Here is a 22,786-nt window from a genome sequence, read left to right as displayed (position 1 = left end):
AAAAAAAAATTAGCCAGGCATAGTGGCACATGCGTGTGGTCCCAGCTACTTGGGAGGCTGAGGCATGAGAATCGCTTGAACTCGAGAGGTGGAGGTTGCAGCAAGCCAAGATCATGCCACTGCATTCCAGCCTGGGCAACAAAACAAGACTCTGTCTCAAAGTAAAAAAGACTGAAGTACTCCAGATAGAAGGACATGACAACCACATATGTGTGATCACAGATTGGATCCTCAGCCAGGAAAATTTAAAAAAAGAAATCCTATAAAGGGCATTACCAGAACAACTGGCAAAACATTAATAAGGTTTATAGATTATAGCATGCCATCAACATTCATTTTCCTGGCCAAGCACAATGGTTCATGTCTATAATCCCAGCACTTTGGTTGGATCACTTGAGGCCTGGAGTTCGAGACCAGCCTGGGGAACATGGGAAGACCCCATCTTTACAAAAAACAAAACTAACTAGCCAGGTCTGGTGACACACACCTGTGGTCCCAGCTATTCAGGAGGCTGAGGTGGGAGGACTGCTTGAGCCCAGGTGGTTGAGGATGCAGTGTTGTGATTGCACCACTGCATTCCAGCCTATATGACAGAGGAAGACCCTGCCTCAAAAAAACCCAATTCATTTTCCAACTAATATTATGGTCATGAAAGAGAACATCCTTGTTCTCAGGAAGCACATGCTGATGTATTTAGGGGTAAAGTGCATCACATCTGCAACTCAGTCTCAGGGCAAAAATGTCTTTATCTACAGAGAGGGAGAATAAGAAAATGATACAACAAATGTGGCAAAATGCTAACTGGGGAATTTGACTGAAGAGATTTGAGTGTTCTTTGTGGTACTCGTAATAATTTTGTGTGTGAAATTATTTAAAAATGTAAAAACTATAAAAAATGTAGCTTATAGTGAACATATATCACTTATGACTATTCAAAGTCTCATAAAACTTCCTCATGTTTTAGGAGCTCTCTACAGCCTTTCCAACAAAGAAGCCATCATCTACACTTCCTGGCCTCCCTTGCTGCTAGTGGTGAACAAGAATTGGTTCAGGTGCTCAGATCTGTCTGGACAACTCTGAAGTCAAAGCAGAGTTAAATAGGAAAATTAGACTTCTGCCTGCTCACCTAGGTCACAGCAAAGCAGTGGGATTCCTAAATAGCCAGCATTTCCCTTGGCAGGGGAGTTCCATGGGATGGTTCTGTATTCTTTCCTGGAAGCTTGGACCCCAGTCTACTTCTTCAGCTCCCTTAGCGCTTCTGTAAGATAATAATTTTCAGTTAATGTTAACAATGCCTAGCACAGAGTGCCAAGGACTGGGTACAGTTTAAAATACTTTGCACATACCATTTCTTAACTGCAGTTAAGAGTTTTGTGGTCAACATTTAGGTCTTGTATCTCTCCAGAGGATATACTGTGTGCTGGGGAGTGGCAAGGCGGATGGATGTTCTGTGGCTGTGGAAACTGTGCAGGAATCACCCAACTGCACACAGGAAAACACTCCACAGTATAGTCCTGTGGTCCCAAAACATATTTCAACTCCTGCAAGAACTCCAAGTCTCTGGGAAAATCCAGCTATGATAGTCAACTTAGGTCACAGGGAGCATTCCAAGGCACGGTCAGCAAACCTTCCTATAAAGAACCAGAAAGTAAATACTTTGGCTTTGTGCACCATATGCAATCACAACTGCTTGATTCTGTGGTGCAAAAGCTGCCATAGCTATCTGTAAACAAATGGCTATACTGTGTTCCAACAAAACTTGGTCAGGGCTTGGTTTTTCATGAAGCTGTGTCCTGACACCCCCAGACCGGCTGTATAGTATTGAGGGGACCTCTCAGTATCCAGGCTTTCTCCTTGTTCAGGGGACTGAAGCACAGCTCTGAGAACTAAGGATGAGGGTGGGTGAGCTGGGCCCTCAGGGCGGGGCACTGAGTAGGTGGAAACAACAGCCTGGAAGCTTACAGGCACGAAAATCAAGTGCATAGAGAGAGCTTCCTCTGTAGCCAAGAAACTAGAAGCTGGAACAGCCATGCAGCAGCCCAGAATGAGGGATGGGGCCTGAGTCACAGCAGACCAGTGAGAGGAGACAACTGACCTCGGACTGCAGATATGCGTAAAGAAAATTGGGGCAGTGGGTGAGCCTTGGGTTCAAGTCTTGGAGCCAGAGGGACAAAGAAGGGTAAGGAATTGGTGGTGATAAGTAGGTACCACTTCTGGGGACAATGACAGAGCAATCAGACCTGAAAAAACTCTTGACTTATATAAACAAAATATCAATTACAGCCAGTGACAAAGAATTTACCCCACAAAACTAATTACCAAACAAAAAACTACTATGGTTATCTCAAACCAAATGTCACTTTATTTTTTTTGGTAACTTTTGATTACAACAATAAACTCTATTGATGAATATGCAGCTTCCATAAGCTTCTCCCTCGTAACAAATGTGCAGCCTGTTCACAAGCTGTAACAACCAAACCAAACCCAAGATGTCACAAGAGGTAGAAGCAGTGACAGTGAGATGGGAGCCGGTAAACGATGTTTCAAAGGAGGGTCCTAGGCCATGTGGCCACCAGAAGTGGGGCAGTGAGCTAGGTCCAGGCTTTAGATCTGGGAAGTGACAGACCCTTAGACAATGGCCAGACAGGAGTTGTAGAGGGAACTATTCTCAGTTTCACTCCTACCAGCCCAACAGTCTACTCCCTGGTGTGAATCAATTGGTGTTTAATCAACTTTGATCGCTGGCTGAAGGCTTTCCCACAAGCAGCACAGTCATAGGGCTTCACCCCAGTATGAATCCTCTGGTGCTGGATGAGGACGGAACGCTGACTGAAAGCTTTCCCACACTCACTGCATTTGTAGGGGCGCTCACCAGTGTGGATAATCTGATGCTGAATGAGGTGTGAGCTCTGGCTGAAGCCCTTACCACATTCAACACAGGTGTAGGGTTTTTCCCCAGTATGAACTTTCTGGTGGTGAATGAGATTTGAGCTTCGGTTGAAGGCTTTACCACACTGATTACATTCATGGGGCTTCAGCCCATTATGAATTCTCTGATGCTGAATGAGGGTTGAGCTCTGGCTGAAGGTTTTTCCACATTCAGTACATTCATAGGGTTTCTCTCCGGTGTGGACTCGCTGGTGAAGAATGAGATTGGAGCTACGACCAAAGGTCTTCCCACATTCATGGCACTCATAGGGTTTGTCACCTGTGTGCACGCCCTGGTGCTGAATGAGGGCTGAGCTGTGGCTGAAGGCCTTCCCACAGACACTGCATCTGTATGGCTTCTCTCCCGTGTGAATTATCTGGTGCTTTCGGAGAACTGAGCTGTAACTAAAGGCTTTTCCACATACGTTACACACATGAGGCTTTTCTCCAGTGTGAATTCTCCGATGCTGAATAAGGCTGGAGCTCTGACTAAATGCTTTTCCACAGTCACTGCACTTATAGGGTTTCTCTCCAGTGTGAACCCTGTGGTGCTTAATGAGGTTCGAGACCCGACTGAAGGGCTTGCCACAATCATTACACTCATAAGGCTTCTCTCCAGTGTGGACCCTCTGGTGCTTCCTTAGGTGTGCGCTCTGGCTGAAGGCTTTCCCACACTCGCCACACTCAAAAGGCTTCTCACCTGTGTGAGTCCTGTGGTGTTTGATGAGGTTTGAGCTTCGCCTGAAGGCCTTCCCACACTCGCTGCATACATACGGCTTCTCCCCAGAATGGATTCTTTGATGTTGGATGAGGTTTGAGCTCCGCCTAAAAGCCTTCCCACATTCATTGCATTCATAGGGCTTCTCACTCATGTGAGACTTTTGGTGCTTCTTAAGGCTCGAGTTCTGGCTGAAAGCTTTTCCACATTCATTACACATATAAGGCCTCTCACTGCTGTGGTGACTCTGATGCCTAGAAAAGTCTGAGTGCCCACGGAAGGCTTTCCCACACTCGCTGCACTGGTAGGCTTTCTCACTCATGTGAGATCGATGATGGTTTTTAAGAACTGAGTTCTGGCTGAAGGTTTTCCCACAATCATCACACATAAAGGAAGTCTCCCCGGTGTGGGCTATTTGACGCTCAATAAGGTCAGGATTTCCTCTGAAGGTTTTCCCACATTCATTACATATGAGTGGACTTTCAGCTGTGGGAATCCCCTCATGACCGGTTAGGTCCACACTGTGCTGGAAGCTCTGGTCATCCATGCCATATGGATGTGGCCTTTCTTCTGTAGGGATTTCCTGACATGCCATGAGGTTTGGGCTCAGACTGAAGAGACTGTCAAAACCATTATAGTCCAGATCTTTCTCCCCAAAGGGGCCCCTAAGGAGCCCCATGGTCACTGGTGTGAAGTCCCCCTCCTGGGAGAGGGACTGCAGCAGCCTCCTGCCTTCAGGGACTCCCCAGTCTCTTTCTGCTACAGCATCACATAGATCTCCAAGCTCAGGCACCTGGGAAACATCACCAGCATAGTTTTCTGGTATTTCTGCCTGTGATTCCGAATCTTCACAAATGTCTTCTTTGTGAAGAAACTCCTTGTCTTCGGTCCTGCTGTCACAATCTGAAACAATAAATATAATGTCACTTGAAGGCAGTGCTGCAGCAGGAGCAGGAACTCAGACAGCCAGACTTGCACCCAATAACTGTGGAGGAGGCAAGGGGTGCACGGGACCACCAGGGTAGCAGTCCAGATCAGAGGGCATCAGGGAGGGGAGGGAGGAGCACTGGGTGACAAGGCTGCATGGGGGCTTGTAGATGAGTGAGAGAGCTCTTGATAACCTGCCCTCCCCAGGACTCCACATCTCAGCAAATCTTCCTGCAGTCTGCCTTCTGGCTCAGGCCAAAATCATGGTGTCCCTTGACTCCCCTCTTCCTTGACACCCACAGCAAGCCACTGCCAAGTCCTGTCAGCTCTACCTTGGAATGAAGCCCAAATCCAGGTGCCTCTCCCCTCTCCCACTTGTACCAGAAAAACAACTGACACCACTCTTTACATATTTTACCCTTTGTTCTCTCCACACTGCCATGTGTGAGTCTTATCAGCTACCTCCAGTTCTGTCAGTACACGCTAATAGCATTCATCTTGGTCTTAGGAGTCACTAGTGTGGAGAGAGACCCTGTTGCACACAGAGATACATAGCTGGCTCTCAAGGCACGGCAGGTTGAGTTGCATGGAGGCATCACTCAACCACATCTGTGTGGAATGTCAGATTCCATCCTATTCAACAGAGGTCCCTTTAGACACTGCTATGTCCTGTCAAGGCCACCTGTACCTTCGAAAACCTGCAATCCTGATTGGTTTGCTGGACAGCTTTTGGCCTAGTAACAATGTGCATCATCTTTCTGCAGGCCGAAAATGCACACAATGCTCCGTGACTGCCAGAAAAGGCTTCAGCACCACCCTTTCTGGCTCAGGCCAAAATCAGGCCAAATTCTTCAGCCTCTTCATACCTGCAGAACAAAGAAACCCTCATATCCCTGCGTCCCTTACTCATATGAAGATGCAGAGTCTCTCATTCAAACTGACATCCCAGGCCACACTGCCACCTGGATGCTGAGCAGTTTCCCTGGCCTCCAACCTCCCCTCCTGCCCACAGCCTGGTGACATCAGACCCAGCAACATCATGCACTCAAACATCCTGTCAGTGCCTCTTGGGCCTGTGTGTGACCCAGGCCCTCCCACACCCAACCTCCACCTCTGCCCCTGCTATACTCTGAGCAGGGCAGATGTGTCCACCTTTGGGTCTGCCCTGCCCAGAGCACTCTCCACATGGCCCTCGGGCTGCCTGCTTCCCTTCCACAGGCTTCACTGGAGAGCCCTTTCATGATCATAAATGCCAGCACCCTACCCAGTTTACTCGCCACCATCCTGGCTATCTCTCGCAGCCTGGATCACTCCCTGATACAGGACTGCATCCCCAAAAATGGAAGCCCTCTGGTATAGCTGCAGTCAGTAGTGTTGACTGGGTGGTGAAGGATGCCCCTCGAATGCCCCTCCCACCCACCTCCTGGGCCCATCCTGCTCCCTCACTGCCTCTCCCCGTCTGGGACTTCCAGATTCTACCATAAAAGCATTCCATTTCTGCCTCCAGTCTGAATTGTCTGTTCCCAAGGAGTTGTGGTGTCAATGCAGATCCAATCTGGCCACTGGGCCAGCCCTCACCATGACCCTCCTGGAACCTGCCCCTCTGCCCACTGCATTCTTGGTGACACTTCATGCTGGGTCACTTGACACCTGTGGCTCAGACACACTGTATTGTGCTGCTTTCAGCCAGAACACCCTCTTGTAGCTGCCTGCCTCCTGGAGTCTGGGATCAGGCCTCTCCTCTCCTGCCGAGCTGCCCTACATGCCAGCACACAGATGCAGGTATCTTTCTTTACCACCCTGTTACCTCTTGGCAGGCCTACTGATATACATTTCACATGGGCTGCAGGAGCCCTCCCCGTGTCCCCCACCAGCTTCAGCTCTCCATGTCAGAAGCCCAAGCCCTGGCTCCAGGGGGTGTCTGGGAAGTGTGGCATCTAAATGCTGCTGGGCTCCCAGGAGCAATGAGGGATGGGGGCTGCTGGGACAGGTGAGGTCTGAACAGAATTCTTCAGCCCTGACAGGGATGTCCTGGGACTTGCTGTCCCGTCATCCTCTGCCCCTGCCAAACACTGACTTAGGAGACCCTTGCCCTCCTCTGTCTGTGTGGAGAAGTGACCCAAGGAAGGATGAAGAAGGATGTGCCAACAACAGAGACAGCAATCAGAAAGGCATTTCTGTGAAGGGTCAGAGAGGAGCTGTGTTAGGCGTTATGGCTGTATGATCTTTGTCATATGGTCTTGTTTTTAAAACCCTTGAAAAACACCACAAAACCATTCTTAGCTTGCAGGATGTAAAAACCAGCCCACTAGCTGGGTTTGGTGACCTCCAACTGAGATGAGATGTCACTGGTGTGGACCAGGAGATGGTGACCATGAGGAACTGGTTTTCTAGCCCAAGCCACTGTTTAGATAGATAAAGGACTTTTATAGAGATAGGAACTAAAGATGAATTCTGTAGGTAAAATGGTGAGAGATCGCTTTTTGGATGGACTAAATTCAATGTAATTCTTCTGTGTAATCTAAGAACTGTGGGGAAAAAATGAGTTACTCTATAAGAAGGAAATAGAAAATAAAAACTATTATTTTCCTGTAAGAAAATCTTTTTTAAAAGTCAGTAAAATCTGGGCTTAAAGGTGAAGGAAAAGACTTGAAAGCAAATACAGTTGCTTGCACTGTACAGACACCCAATTGGAGAAAAGGACAAGGGCTCTGAGCCCTTCTAGAATGAAACACACCTGCAGAGGAAACATCTTTATGATTAAAGACTTGCAATGAGTGACTTCCAGGTTTGTGAAACAGCTTAGATAATTACTAAGGTCATAAACCATGCTTGTGTGAAGGCCATGTGTGACTGTGACACATCCACGGTTGCATCACAACTTCCCTCAGGGCCTTGGCTGGGCTGTCTGTTGAACAAACCCCAGAGGCACCTCACACTCAGGTCGCGGGTGGGGGAGCTCCTTACTTCTTCATCTCCTACAGCAAGTTGTTTTCATTTGACTTAAAAATTTGCTGGGGGGAAATTCACATAACATAAAATCATTCTAAAATGAGCAATTCACTGGCATTTAGTACATCTATAATGTTATGCAACCACTACCTCTATTTTCAAAACATTCCCATCACTCCAAAGGAAAACCTCTTACCCATGAAGCAGTTTATCCCCACCCACCGCTCCCTCCAGCTCCTGGCAACCATCAATCTGGGTTCGGTCCCTACGAATTTACCTATTCTGGATATTTCATATAAATGGAATTATATAGTATGTGACCTTTTGTGTCTGGCTTCTTTCACTTGGCATGTTTTGGAGATTCATCCATGTGTAGCATGTACAGTACTTCCTTTTCATGGATAAATTATACTCATTTGTATGTAGATACCACAATTTATCATTCATCCATTGATGGACATTTGGGCTGTTTGCACCTTTTGGCTATCATGAATACTGCTGCTGTGAACATGATATACATGTACTTGTATGAGTACGTGTCTTCAATTCTTTTGAGTATATACCTAGAAGTGGCACTACGTTCAAACTTTTGAGGAACCACCAAATTATTTTTCAGAGTAGTTGTGCCATTTAACATTCCTGGCAGCAATGTATGAGGATCCCAATTTCTCCACATCCTCTTGAACATCTTTTACCTTTTGGTTTTTTGATTATAGACATCCTCATGAAAGTAAAATAGTAATCTCATTATGGTTTTGATCTGCATTTCTCTAATGACCAATATTAAACATCTTTTTTTTTTTTTTTTTTTTTTTTTTTTTGAGATGGAGTCTCGTTCTTGTTGCCCAAGCTGGAGTGCAATGGTACAATCTCAGCTAATTGCAACCTCCGCCTCCCAGGTTCAAGTAATTCTCCTGCCTTAGCCTCCCAAGTAGCTAGGATTACAGGCACCCTCCACCACCACATCTGGCTAAATTTTGTATATTTAGTAGAGACAGGATTTCACCATGTTGGCCAGGCTGGTCTTGAACTCCTGACCTCAGATGATCTGCCTGCCTCGGCTTCCAAAAGTGCTGGGATTATAGGCATGAGCCACAGCACCTGGCCAATGTTAAGCATCTTTTCTTTTGCTTGTTATCCATTCATATATTTTCTTTATTTTTATTATTATTTTTTTTTGAGACGGAGTTTCGCTCTTGTTACCCAGGCTGGAGTGCAATGGCGCGATCTCGGCTCACCGCAACCTCCGCCTCCTGGGTTGAGGCAATTCTCCTGCCTCAGCCTCCTGAGCAGCTGGGACTACAGGCATGTGCCACCATGCCCAGCTAATTTTTTGTATTTTTAGTAGAGACGGGGTTTCACCATGTTGACCAGGATGGTCTTGATCTCTTGACCTCGTGATCCACCCGCCTCGGCCTCCCAAAGTGCTGGGATTACAGGCTTGAGCCACCGCGCCCGGCCCCATTCATATATTTTCTCTGTAGAAACGTTTATTCAAGTTATTTGCCCATTATTTATTTATTTATTTATTTGATGAAGTCTTGCTGTTACCTAGGCTGGGGTGCATGGCAGGATCTCGGCTCACTGCAACCTCTGCCTCCCAAGTAGCTGGGATTACAGGTGCATGCTGCCAATCCCAGCTAATTTTGGTAATTTTAGTAGAGACAGGGTTTCACCATGTTGGCCAGGGTGGTCTTGAACTCCTTACTGTAGGTGATCCACCCACCTCAGCCTCCCAAAGTGCTGGAATTATAGATGTGAGCCATCGTTCCCAGACCTTTACCTGTTTTTAAATTGGGTAGCTTGTGTTTTGTTGTTTAAATGTAAGACTTTTATATATCCTATATACTACACCCTTATCAAAAGTATGATTTGCAAATTTCCCCCCATTCTGCATGATGTTTTTTCACTATTTTTTTTTTTTTTTTTTTTTTTTTTTTTTTTTTTTTTTTTTTTTTTTGAGACAGAGCCTTGCTCTGTCACTCAGGTTGGAGTATACTGGAACAATCTCAGCTCACTGCAACCTCTGCCTCCTGGGTTCAAGGAACAGCCTCCCAAGTAGCTGGAGCTACAGGTGTCACCACACCCAGCTAATTTTTGTACTTTTAGTAGAGATCCATTTTCGCCATGTTGGCAAGGCTGGTCTTGAACTCCTGACATCAGGTGATCCACCTGCCTTGGCCTCCCAAAGTGCTGGGATTACCTGCGTCAGCTACCATGCCCAGCTTCTTTTTACTTTCTTGTTAATATGTTTTGATATTCAAGTTTTAAAATTAGATAAAGTCTTATTTTTTTTCTCTTGTTGCTCCTGCTTTGGTGCCACATCTAGGAATCCACTGCCAAATCCAAGATTTGGAAGATTTATCCCTATGTTTTCTTCTAAGAATTTTAGAGTTGTTAGCTCTTATATTTAGCTTGTTGACCTATTTGGAGTTAATTTTTGCATATGGCATAAGGTAGGGGTCCAGCTTCATTCCTTTTTTGAGACAGAGTTTCACTTTGTCATTCAAGCTAGAGTCCAGTGGTGACCACAAATGACTGTAGCCTTGAGCTGCTGGGCTCCAGTAATCCTCCTGTCTCAGCACCTCTGGTGGAGGCACCACCACACCTGGCTATTTTTTTTAATATTTTTTGTAGAGACAGAGTCTTGCTATGTTGCCCAGGCTGGTCTCAAACTCCTAGTCTCAAACAATCCTCTCACCTTGGACTCCCTAAGTGCTGGGATTACAGGCATGAGCCACCACATCTGGCCCCAACTTCATTCTTTTACATTTGGATATCTGCTTGTCTCAGCACCATTTGCAGAAGAGCTATCCTTCCTCATTGATTGAAAGGTCTTGATACTCTTGTTGAAAACCGATGTGCCACACATGTATGGGCTTATTTCTGGACTCTCAATTTGATTCCAATAGGCTGTATGTCTATCTTTATTACAGTACTACCCTGTTTTGATTACTGCAGCTTTGTTACTTACTTACTTTGTAGTAAGTTTTACCTGGAAACTTACTATATCATTTGTTCTTTTTTGTAATTGTTTTGACTACCCAGGGCTCCTTGTAACTCTGTATAAATTTGAGGATTGACTTTTCTGTTTCTGCAAAAAAAGGCCACTGTAATTTCGACAACAATTGCACTGAATCTGTAGAACACTCTAGTGTTGGAATTCACTCAGGATGGTTGGCAAAATATTAAGGGAAATACTAGGGAAGTTATAGATTATAATTTCAAACCTGTTGGAAGGCCGAAAGGTTTTAGTGAGACAGCCTGAAGGCAGCCAGTTCTTACATTAGAGCATTAAGTAATAGGGTAAAGATGAGGATAATAAAAGCTTCCCCAATTAAGTCTGCTTACCTCATATTCCTTCGTCTCTACTCTGTTTACTCATGTAAACTTTGTGCTGGATGGTCCTCTCAGGGGAGGTCAAAGGGCAATTATCCATTAATGGTGCTTAGTCTGGGCCCCAGAACCAAAAGCTTTTATCAATAGTAAAACCACTTTTTTAACCATGTTAATTATCCACAAGCATGCTGACTTAGAACCTCTAACATTAAATCTATACTGAATAAATGTGAGGAAGGACAAGAAATAGGGTTAGCCACAATCACCCTCTGAAAGCAGCTGACAGCCATCCCTAGCCCATCTATGACACTGTACTCTGGTGTGTGAGTGAATGTATTCATCTGTCAGTGAGTCTGGGTCTGTAGAACAAACCTCTGCAGGTGGTGATCAGCATCTAAGGTGGCGACCCCAATGTGACCAATGCCATAGCCGGTGCCCCCATGTGAAGAGAGCCGATGTGATCAACGCCACAGCTGGTACCTCTGTATGAGGAGACCGAACTGAGTCATCATTACAGCAGGCGCCCGAATGTGGAGCAAACCGACATGATCATTGCTGCAAAGATGGAAAGAGGCAGACCCCCTGAAAATGGAAGGTACAGAGATCAAGTGGTCAAGTCAAATAATCACTGAGTCATTGGTACCCACTGGGGATGGCCAAGCTCAGGAGGGATTGTTTCAGGCTAGGGATTCATCATGGGACAGCAGTTATCAGCACAACAGAAATAGCATCAGGCTCAGTTAAAGCAGTTAATTCAAACTGTTGTTTCCCAAAGCCCATGGTTCCAGGCAGAGAGCATGCTAGACATAAAGTTCTGGGAACAAGCGGGGAGAAATGCACAAAGGCATCCAATGAACAGGAAAAAAGACAAAGGGGACACTACAGCTATAGGTCCTTGTCATAAGCAAGCAGCATTACAGAAGAAACTCTTACCCTGCCCAGTAACTGATGATCAGCAAGGCAATCAAGTATACGTTTATAAAAACATAAGAAAAAAGGCATTGGAGGCAGAAACCACATAGCTAAACAGACGGTAGGTGAAAGAACAGACTGGCAGGGAAGCTCTACGCAAGCTGGCAGCTACAGCCGAGGCAGAGGGAGCGAGTAATAGGAGAAAAATCTCACAAACCCAGAGCCAGCAAAGGCTACCAGGAATTTAGCCTGCACAGCAGAAAAAAGAGATGATAGGCCAGGCCCGGTGCACCTGAGTTAACCTGCTAGGGAGGGGCAGGAGGTGTGCACAGGAAGGTCCACCCAGCAGCCTCCCGAGGATGGGGGGAGGGAGCAGGGCACACAGAACACGGGGCAGGCAAAGAGTGGCACCTAGGCAGGTGCAGCATGGCTGCTGTCCTGGGATCCACACCACTGCCTCTGGCTCTGCAGACATCCACAGTGAAATTTCGTGTGTTCTTTGTATACAGCAACATCCCAAATGGTAATTCTCTGCTAAAATTCAAGTTAAATTTAAATTCTGATAATGGCCATTGTTATTTCTCTCTTACCCTTAACATGGCTTTTTTAAAATCCAACTTAAGTAAAACAGTAACCTCTGAAAGGAGAGAGATTATTACAGAAGGCCCAAGAATTAAAAAGCAATTAAAAGCTAGGCATGTTAAACCACACATTACCCTTTAAAGGAACACTTTAAACCAAATTAAATAATATTTGTTGAATTAAGAAGTCAAAATGTTATACCCATTCTCAGAAAGGGAAGAAAATTTTCAAGTAACTGTATTGCAAACACATATATGAAACACTGATTACAGGCAGTCTTTGCTCAGCTAGTGAGTCACTGTTTTCAGAACTGTTTGCCAGTTTAAAGTCCATAAATTTGGTCACCTTGAAAACTCAATTACAAGATTAAAGATATTCTGCCTGTGGCTTTAAGCACATAGTTAAAGTATATTCTAACCTACTCTAAAAGTGACCACATAATTGGAAGTAAATCACTCCTCAGCAAATGCAAAAGAGCGGAAATCGTAACAATCAGTCTCTCAGACCACAGTGGAATTAAGTTAGAACTCAGAATTGAGAAACTAACTCAGAACCACACAGCTTCATGGAAATTAAACAACTGGCTCTTGAATGTTGACTGGATAAACAATGAAATTACGGCGGAAATAAAGATGTTCTTCGAAACCAATGAGAACGAAGACACAACATACCAGAATCTCTGGGACACATTTAAAGCAGTATCTAGAGGAAAATATATAGTAATAAATGCCCACCTGAGAAGCAAGGAGAGATCTAAAATCGACACCCTATCGTCAAAATTGAAAGAGCTAGAGGAGCAAGATCAAAAAAGCTCAAAACCTAGCAGAAGACAAGAAATAACTAAGAACAGAGCAGAACTGAAGGAGATAGAGACACAAAAAACCCTTCAAAAAACCAATAAATCCAGGAGGTGGATTTTCAAAAAGATCAACAAAAAAAAAAAAAAAAGAGAGAGAATAATCAAATAAATGCAATAAAAAAATGATAAAGGGGATATCACCACAGATTCCACAGAAATACAAACCATCATCAGACATTATTACAAACAACTCTATGCACGTAAACTAGTAAACCTAGAAGAAATGGCTAAATTCCTGGACATTTGCATCCTGCCAAGCCTAAACCAGGAAGAAGTCGAAACCCTGAATAGACCAATAACAAGGTCTGAAGTTGAGGCAGCAATTAATAGCCTACCAACCAAAACAAGCCCAGGTCCAGATGGGTTCGCAGCCGAATTCTACCAGACATACAAAGAGGAGCTGGTACCATTCCTTCTGAAACTATTCCAAACAATACAAAAAGAGGGAATTCTTTCCAAATCATTTTATGAGACCAACATCATCCTGATACCAAAATCCGGCAGAGACTCAGCAAGAAAAGAAAACTTCAGGTCAATGTCCATGATGAACATAGAGCAAAAATCTTCAATAAAATACTGGCAAACCGATTGCAACAGCACATCAAAAAGCTTATCCACCATGATCAAGTAGGATTCATCCTGGGGACGCAAGGCTGGTCCAACATACACAAGTCTATAAACATAATTCACCATATAAACAGAACCAAAGACAAAAACCACATGATTATCTCAATTGATACAGAGAAGGCCTTGGACAAAATCAACAGGCCTTTATGCTAAAAACTCTCAATAAACTAGGTATTGACAGAACGTATCTCAAAATAATACAAGTTATTTACAATAAACCAACAGCCAATATCATACTGAATGGGCAAAAACTGGAAGCATTCCCTTTGAAATCTGGCACTAGACAAGGATGCCCTCTCTCACCATTCCTATTCAATACAGTACTGGAAGTTCTAGCCAGAGCAATCAGGCAAGAAAAAGAAATAAAGGGTATTCAAATAGGAAAGAAGGAAGCCAAATTGTCTCTATTTGCAGACGACATGATTGTATATCTAGAAGACCCCATCATCTCAGCCCAAAATCTCCTGAATTGATAAGCAACTTCAGCAAAGTCTCAGTATACAGAAACAATGTGCAAAAATCACAAGCATTCCTATACACCAATAACAGACTTAAAGAGAGCCACATCAAGAACTAACTGCCATTCACAACTGCTACAAAGAGAATAAAATACCTAGGAATACAACTAACAAACAATGTAAAGGGCCTCTTCCAGGAGAACTACAAACCACTGCTCAACAAAATAAGAGCGAACACAAACAGATGGAGAAAAATTCCATGCTCATGGTTAGAAAGAATCAATATCGTGAAAATGGCCATACTGCCCAAAGTAATTTACAGATTCAATGCTATCCCCATCAAGCTACCAACGACCTTCTTCACAGAATGGAAAAAAACCACCTTAAACTTCATATGGAACCAAAAGAGAGCCCGCATAGCCAAGTCAATTCTAAGCAAAAAGAACAAAGCAGGAGGCATCACGCTACATGACTTTAAACTATACTACAAGGCTACAGTAATCAAAACCGCATGGTACTGGTACCAAAACAGAGATATAGACTAATGGAACAGAACAAAGGTCTTGGAGGCAACACAACAAATCTACAACCATCCGATCTTTGACAAACCTGACAAAAACAAGCAATGGGGAAGGGATTCCCTGTTTAATAAATGGTGTTGGGAAAAATGGCTAGCCATGTGCAGAAAGCAGAAACTGGACCCCTTCCTGACACCTTACACTAAAATTAACTCCAGACGGATTAAAGACTTAAACACAAGACCTAACACCATAAAAACCCTAGAAGAAAATCTAGGCAAAATCATTCAGGACATAGGAGTAGGAAAGGACTTCACGACCAAAACACCAAAAGCATTGGCAACAAAAGCCAAAATAGACAAATGGGACCTAATCAAACTCCGCAGCTTCTGCATGGCAAAAGAAACAGTCATTACAGTGAAACGGCAACCAACAGAATGGGAAAAAATGTTTGTAGTCTACTCATCTGACAAAGGGCTGACATCCAGAATCCACAAAGAACTAAAACAGATTTACAAGAAAAAAAAACAAACAAGCCCATTCAAAAGTGGGCAAAGGATATGAACAGACACTTTACAAAAGAAGACATACATGAGGCCAACAAACATATGAAAAAATACTCATTATCAATGGTCATTAGAGAAATGCAAATCAAAACTACATTGAGATACCATCTCACGCCAGTTAGAATGGTGATCATTAAAAAAATCTGGAGACAACAGATGCTGGAGATGATGTGGAGAAATAGGAACACTTTTACACTGTTGGTAGGAGTGTAAATTAGTTCAACCATTGTGGAAGACAGTGTGGTGATTCCTGAGGGACCTAGAAATAGAAATTCCATTTGACCCAGCAATCCCATTACTGGGTATATATCCAAAGGATTATAAATCATTCTACTATAAGGACACGTGCACACGAATGTTCATTGCAGCACTGTTTACAATATCAAAGACCTGGAACCAATCCAAATGCCCATGGATGATAGACTGGACAGGGAAAATGTGGCATATATACACCATGGAATATTTTGCAGCCATGAAAAATGATGAGTTCGTGTCCTTTGTAGGGACATGGATGAACCTGGAAACCATCATTCTCAGCAAACAGACACAAGAACAGAAAATCAAACACCACATCTTCTCACTCATAGGTGGGTGTTGAACAATGAGAACACATGGATACAGGGAGGAGAGCATCACACACTGGGGTCTGTCGGGGGGAAATAGGGGAAGGACAGCAAGGGGTGGGGAGTTGTGGAGAGATATAGCATGGGGAGAAATGTCAGATATAATTATATGGGGAGGAAGGCAGCAAATCACACTGCCATGTGTGTACCTATGCAACAATCTTGCATGTTCTTCACATGTACCCCAAAACCTAAAATGCAATATAAAAATAAAAATAAAAATTAAAAAATGTACCTTTACTGTGTGTAAACATATTGGTTATAAGTTAAAGAAGTAACATCTAGTTTTTCTGTAAACAAGACATTAAGATAAAGCAGTACAAGTTTTTTTTGTTGTACTTGTACAAAGATTATAAAAGGTCTCTTAGCAGTTCTAGAATTTCTGGTACACTAGCACCAGTCTAGAGACTGTGTCCTCATCAAAGGATGGAAAGAAGAAAAAACTCGAGCCATCCTAAGAAAGACTCTACAGGATACACAACTCCAAACAATGCAGCTTCCACAGACAACACAGCCCTAGATATCACCTGGAGAGTGCTGAAGAAGACAACACAGAAGACAAAGCAAATCCTGCTCTGGACAGAGACGTCACTCACTCCAGGTAACTTGTTTATTTTTTATTCTCTTGCTTTGCCTGCAACCTGTACTTACTACACTCTATCAAGCCCACTCTTCTAATCTACATTTTTCCGCCCTGTAACTTAAAACTAACACCCCCTTCAAAGCTACTAACAACCCAACTGCTTAACTAAAAGAGATTAACTTATCCCCAGTGAAGTTCCTCATTAATAGCATACAGTGAACTGAGATGTCAAGTAACACTACAGGTCAGACACAAAGATTCATAGTTATGCTTATAGCCTTTATATTCTCAGTCACAGTCATCCTAGCAACTGCCAGCATTGCAGTGGATGAGGTGAAACAACACCTCTAAGGAACCTTTCAAGACAATTTAACATCAGATGTAAAGCAATTTAAAACTAAACTTCTAGAATCCCTTCACACTATAGATCTGCATACCCAACAAACGGCCATGTGGGAAGGTGTGGGAGATCCTCTCTCCTAGTTAAACTCCCATTCCTAGGAGTCACTCTTTGACTAGAAAAGAATGTTGCTAATTGTACTCAGAATTGTCTTATGTTATTTATTAATTCTACGATACAAAGCCGGAATGAGAGCAATGACCGCCTCACCTGACAGACCCATGGCTGAACGCATCAGTAGCTGGTAGACAACATAGCCTAAAATTAATAACAGAGAAGGGGGAGATACTGGGATCCACTCAGGGTGGCTGACAAAATATTAAGGGAAATATTAATAAATCAAAGCTTATGGAAGTCTGAAAGGTTTTTAGTGAGATGGGCTGAAGGCAGCCAGTTCTTAGGTTAGAGCATTAAATCATAGGATAAAGATTAAGAAAATAAAAGCTTCCCCAGTTAAGTCTGTTTACCCCATATTCTTTGTCTCTACTCTGTTTAGTCATGTAAATTTTGTGCTGGACGGTCCTCTCGGGGGAGGTCAAAGGAGAATTACCCATTAATGGTGTTTATTCTGGGCCCCAGAACTAAAAACTTTTATCATTTGTAAAGCCACTCTCTTAATCATGTTAATTATCCACAAGTGTGTTGACTCAGAACCTCTGTCATTAAATCTATACTGAATAAATGTGAGGAAGGACAAGTAGTAGGGGTCGGTTAGCTACAATCACCCTCTGAAAGCAGGTGACAACCATCCCTAGCCTGACTCTTACACTGTACTCTGGTGTATGTGAGTGTATTTATTCATCCATCGCTGAGTCAGGGTCTGCAGGACAGACCTCAGCAGGTGCTGATCAATGTCTCAGGTGGTGACCCCAACATGACCAAAACCGCATTCTAGGCATTTTGACAGTTAATATCAAAGTCTTCCAATACATGAACACAAGATGCCTTCCATTTATTTGTGATTTCTTTAATTCCTTTCCACAATCTTTTGCAATTTTCAGTGAATAAGTCTTAAACCTCCTGGGACAAATTTAGTCCTAGGTTTTTATTTTTCCTATTGATGTCATTGTATATGGAATTGCTTTCCTAATTTCCTTTTCAGACTGTTCATTGCTGGTATACAGAAACAACTGATTTCGTGTGTTGTTCAGTTGCTGCAACTTTGCTCAATTTGTTTATTAGCTCTAGTAGCTTTCTCATGGATTCTTTGGGATTTCATATACATGGAGTCACATCTTATGGAAATACAATTTTACTTCATTTTCCAACTGGATGCCTTTTATTTCTTCTCGACTAGTTGCTCTGGTTAGAACTTGCAATACAAGGTTGCACAGTGGCATGTTTATCTTGTTCCTGACCTTTGGGGAAAGTTTTGCTCTTCACTACTGTGTATGATGTCATCTTGAGGGTTTTCACAAATGCCCTTTATCATGTTCAGAAGGTCCCCTTCTATTACAAGTTTTATGAATTTTTTTTTTAATTATGAAACTTAGATTTTGTCTATTTTGTCTGCATAAATTGAGATGATCATAGTTATTCTCCTTCATTCCATTAACGTGACAAGTTACAATAGCAGGTTTTCTTACGTTGAACCACCCTTATATCCTGGGTTAAATCCCACTTGGTCATGAGGTATAATATCCTTAATATGCTACTGGATTCAGTTTTCTGTTTTTTTGTTGGGAGTTTTACATCGCTAGCCATAAGGGATAATGGTTTGTAATTTTCTTTTCTTGTCAAGAAAGAAATATCTTCATCTGGCTTTGGAATCAGTGTAATGTTGACCTTATAGAGTTAGGAAGTGTTCTCTTCTCCTTTGGAACAGTTTGCAAATGTTTGGTATTAATTCATTAAATGCTGGTAGAAGACTTGGTATTAATTCATTAAATTTAACTTTAAAGCCCTTGTGGGCCAGGCATAGTGACTCACATCTGTAATCCCAGCACTTTGGGAAGCTGAGGCAGGTGGACTACCTGAGCTCAGGAGTTCAAGACCAGTCTGGGGAACATGGTGAAACCCCACCTCTACTAAAAATTCAAAAAATCAGCTGGGCATAGCAGTATATGCCTGTAATCCCAGCCACTTGGGAGGCTGAGACAGGAGAATTGCTTGAACTCAGGAGGCGGAGGTTGTGGTGAGCTGAGATCTCGCCATTGTACTCCAATCTGGATGACAGAGTGAGACTCTGCCTTAAAAAATTAAGAAAAGCCATTGTCCTGGACTTTATTTTATTGGGAGTTTTTACTAACTCAATCTCTGTTAGAAATCTGTTCAGATTTTCTACCTATGCTTGAGTCAGTTTTAGGAATTTGTGTTTCTATTGACTTGTCCCTTTCAATTATCTAATTTGTTGGTGTACAACTAGACCCAATGTTCTCTTATTATTGTTTTACTTTTGTAAGGTTAGTAATGTCCCCACTTTCATTTCTGATTTTAGTTATTTGTATCTTTTTTTAAATCAAACTAAGTTTATCTTTTCACAAAACCAACTTTTGATTTTGTTGATTCTATTGATTTTCTACACTTTCATTTAACTCTGTTCTAACCCTTATTATTTTCTTCCTTCTGCTAGCTTTGAACTTTATTTGCTCTTCTTTTTATAGTCCTTTAAGAAGTAAAGTTAGGCTACTGATTTATATCTTTCTTTCTTCTTTTTTTTTTTTTTTTTTTTTTTTTTTTTTTTTTTTTTTTTTTGAGCCAGGGTCTCACTCCCATTGCCCAGGCTGGAATGTAGTGGCATGATTTCAGCTCACTGCAGCCTCTACTTCCTGAGCCTAGGTGATCCTCCTACCTTAGCCTTATAAGTAGCTAGGACTATGAGCACAAGCCACCATGCCTGGCTAATTTTTTGTATTCTTAGTAGAGATAGGGTCTCAACCATGATGCCCAGGCTGGTCTTGAACTGCTGGGCTCAAGCAAACAACCCACCTCAGCCTCCCAATCACACCTGCCCTCTTTCTTCCTTTTTAACGAAGTGTTTACTGCTATAAATTTCCCTTTTGACACTGCTTTCACTGAATCCCATAAGTTTTAGCATGTTGTGTTTTCATTCATTTGTCTGTAGGTATTGTCTAACTGTCTGATTTCCTCTTTGACACACTGGTTGCTTTATTTCCATACATTTGTATACTTTCCAGTTTCCCCACTGTTGCTGGTCAGAGAAGACACTTTGTATAATTTCAATCTTTTTAAATTTATTGAGACTTGTTCTGTGGTCTAACATATAGTTTGTGTTACATGTACACTTGAGAAAAATGTTTATCTTCTTTTCTGAATTTTTATGTACTTCTGTTTTCACCCATTTGTACTACTATAACAAGATACATTAGACTGGGTTATTTATAAACAACAGAAATTTGCTGCTCACAGTTCTGGAGGCTGCAAAGTTCAGATCAAGGTGCCAGGGGATTCACTGCCTGATGAGAGTTTGTTCCTCCTAGGTATTGCCTTCCATGTGTATTCACATGGTAGAAGGGCAAGAAAAGAGGCTAACAAGCTCCCTCAGGCCTCTTATAAGGGCATAATCCCATTCACAGGGCTCTGCTCTCATGACCTAGTAACCTCCCAAAGGCCCCACCTCTTAATAACAATACACTGGGGATTAGATTTCAAGATATAAATGGAGGGGTGGGAGTGGGGCACAAACATTCAGACCATAGCAATGTCCGTTAGGTCTAGTTGGTTTATAGTGCTATTCAAGTCCCCTATTTGCTTAATGATCTTCTGTCTAGATGTTCTATCCATTTTTCAAAGTAGAGTACCAAAGTGTCTATTACTATAGAGCTATTTATTTCTCCCTTCCAATCTCTCTATGTCTGCTTCAGATAGTTTGGAGCCCTTTTTTGTGTGTATCTGCTTATAATTGCAGTATCTTCTGGATGAATCTACCCTTTTATAAATATATACCACCCTTCTTTGCTGTCTATTTAGTCTAATGTTAGTATAGTCACCCCAGCTCTCTTTTGGTTATTCTCTGCATGGAATATTTTTTCCACCTTTGACTTTAAACTTATTTGTATCTTTGAATCTAAAGCTTCTTGTGGCATACAGTTGGACCATACTTTCTTATACATTCTGTCAATATTTGCCTTTTGACTGGAGAGTTTACATGTTAAGTAATTACTGAAAAGGATGGGCTTCTGCCATTTTGTTGTTTCTGATATATCTTTTACCTTTTTGTTCCTCAATTCCACTGCTGCTGTATTCTTGTGTATTACCTTTTTTGTAGTGTGCCATTTTAATTCTAGCCTTACTTCTTGTGTTCAATTTTAAGATTTTTTTTTAATGGAGTTTTGCTCTGTTATCCAGGCTAGAATGCAGTGGCATGATCTCGGCTTACTACAACCTCTGCCTCCTGGGTTCCTGTGATTTTCCTGCCTAGCCTCCCAAGCAGCTGGGATTACAGGTGCTCACCACCATGCCCGGCTAATTTTTGTATTTTTAGTAAAGACGGGGTTTTGCCATGTTGGTCAGGCTAGTCTCAAACTCCTGACCTCAGGTGATCCACCTGCCTTGGCCTCCCAAAGCGCTGGGATTATAGGCGTGAGCCACTGTCCCTGGCCTATCTGTAAGATATTTTCTTACTGGTTACCACAATGACTGCAATAAATGTTCTAACATCCTTAAACAATTTATACCAATTTAGCCTCAAAAACATATAAAATCTCTGCTGCTTTACAGCTGCTACCCCCTTTATGTTGTTGTCATCACTGATTACATCTTTATACATGGTGGGGTAAAAAACACAGACTTACAATGCAGACCTTTTAAGTATTTGTCCTTTAAATGACATAGGAAACATGCAATGGCAAAAACCACAATTACTTTTGCACCAACCCAATACAAAGTGGATTTACAAACCAAAAGCAGGGATACTAACTTTTACACTTACCTATGTAGTTAGTTACCTTTACTGAAGGTCTTTATTTTTGTATGGCTTTGAGTTCCTGTCTAGTGTTCTTTCATTTTAACCTTTGAGACTCCCTTTAGCATTTCTTGTAGGGCAGTTTATTTGTAACATGCTTCCTCAGCTCTTATCTGTCTGGATATGTTTTAATTTCTCCTTCCTTTTGAAGAATAATTTTGCTAGATAACAGAATTCTTAATGGACAAGTTTTTTTTTTTCCGCCTCTGAGGAGTTTAAGCCGTCCCACTGCCTTTTGACTTCCATGAGTTCTGATGAAAACTCGGCTAGAAATATTACTGAGAACCCCTTGTTCAGGATACATTCCCTTCTCTCTTGCTGCTTTCAGAATTCCTGGTTTGTCTTTCAACAATTTGATTAGAAAGAGACCTGTTGTGGATCTCTTTAAACCGACTCTATTCAGTTCGTTGAACTTCTCACATGTGTAGACATGTCTTTCATCACATCTGGAATACTTTCAGCCATTATTTCTTTAAATATTATTTTCATTCCCTTCTCTACTTTTTTCCTTTTTGAACACCCATACTATGCATGTTGGTCTACTTGATGGTGTCCCATGGTTCATTAAGTTCACTTTTCTTGGATTTTTTTCTCTCCTCAAACTTAATGATTTCAATTGTCTTATCTTTAAGTTTCCAGATGTATCTGTCTGCTCAAATCTACTGCTGAAACTCTCTAGCAAAATTTCCACTTCATTTTATTATACTTTTTAGTTCCAGATTTTCTGTTTCTTTTACAACTTGTATTTATTTTTTGATATTTCCATTTGTTCACACATCATTTTCCTGGTTCTTGTAGTTCTCTATGGTTTCTTTTAGCTCTTTGAGCATATTTGAGACAGTTGATTTAAAGTTTTTATCTAGTTAAGTC

The 22,786-nt window shown here is 42.3% G+C and overlaps 1 protein-coding gene across 3 annotated transcripts in view; it reads right to left on the bottom strand.

Annotated features, from left to right (window-relative positions):
• Positions 1–2,339: 2,339 nt before the first annotated feature.
• ZNF16 (zinc finger protein 16) overlaps positions 2,340–22,786 on the bottom strand; it is a 103,321-nt gene continuing 82,874 nt past the window's right edge. For all 3 annotated transcript variants that reach the window (XM_037735494.1, XM_017520369.2, XM_017520370.2), the window contains exon 3: positions 2,340–4,549. In XM_037735494.1, the coding sequence (XP_037591422.1) occupies positions 2,697–4,549 (1,853 nt within the window). In that variant the 3' untranslated portion in view covers positions 2,340–2,696. The remainder of the gene's footprint in view (positions 4,550–22,786) is intronic.

Source organism: Cebus imitator, unplaced genomic scaffold (genome assembly GCF_001604975.1).
Source record: "Cebus imitator isolate Cc_AM_T3 unplaced genomic scaffold, Cebus_imitator-1.0 Scaffold826, whole genome shotgun sequence".
In the NCBI taxonomy this organism is placed as follows: Eukaryota; Metazoa; Chordata; class Mammalia; order Primates; family Cebidae; genus Cebus; species Cebus imitator.
The sequence above is the reverse complement of the archived record's forward strand: the minus strand, read 5'-3'. Positions and strand labels throughout refer to the sequence as shown.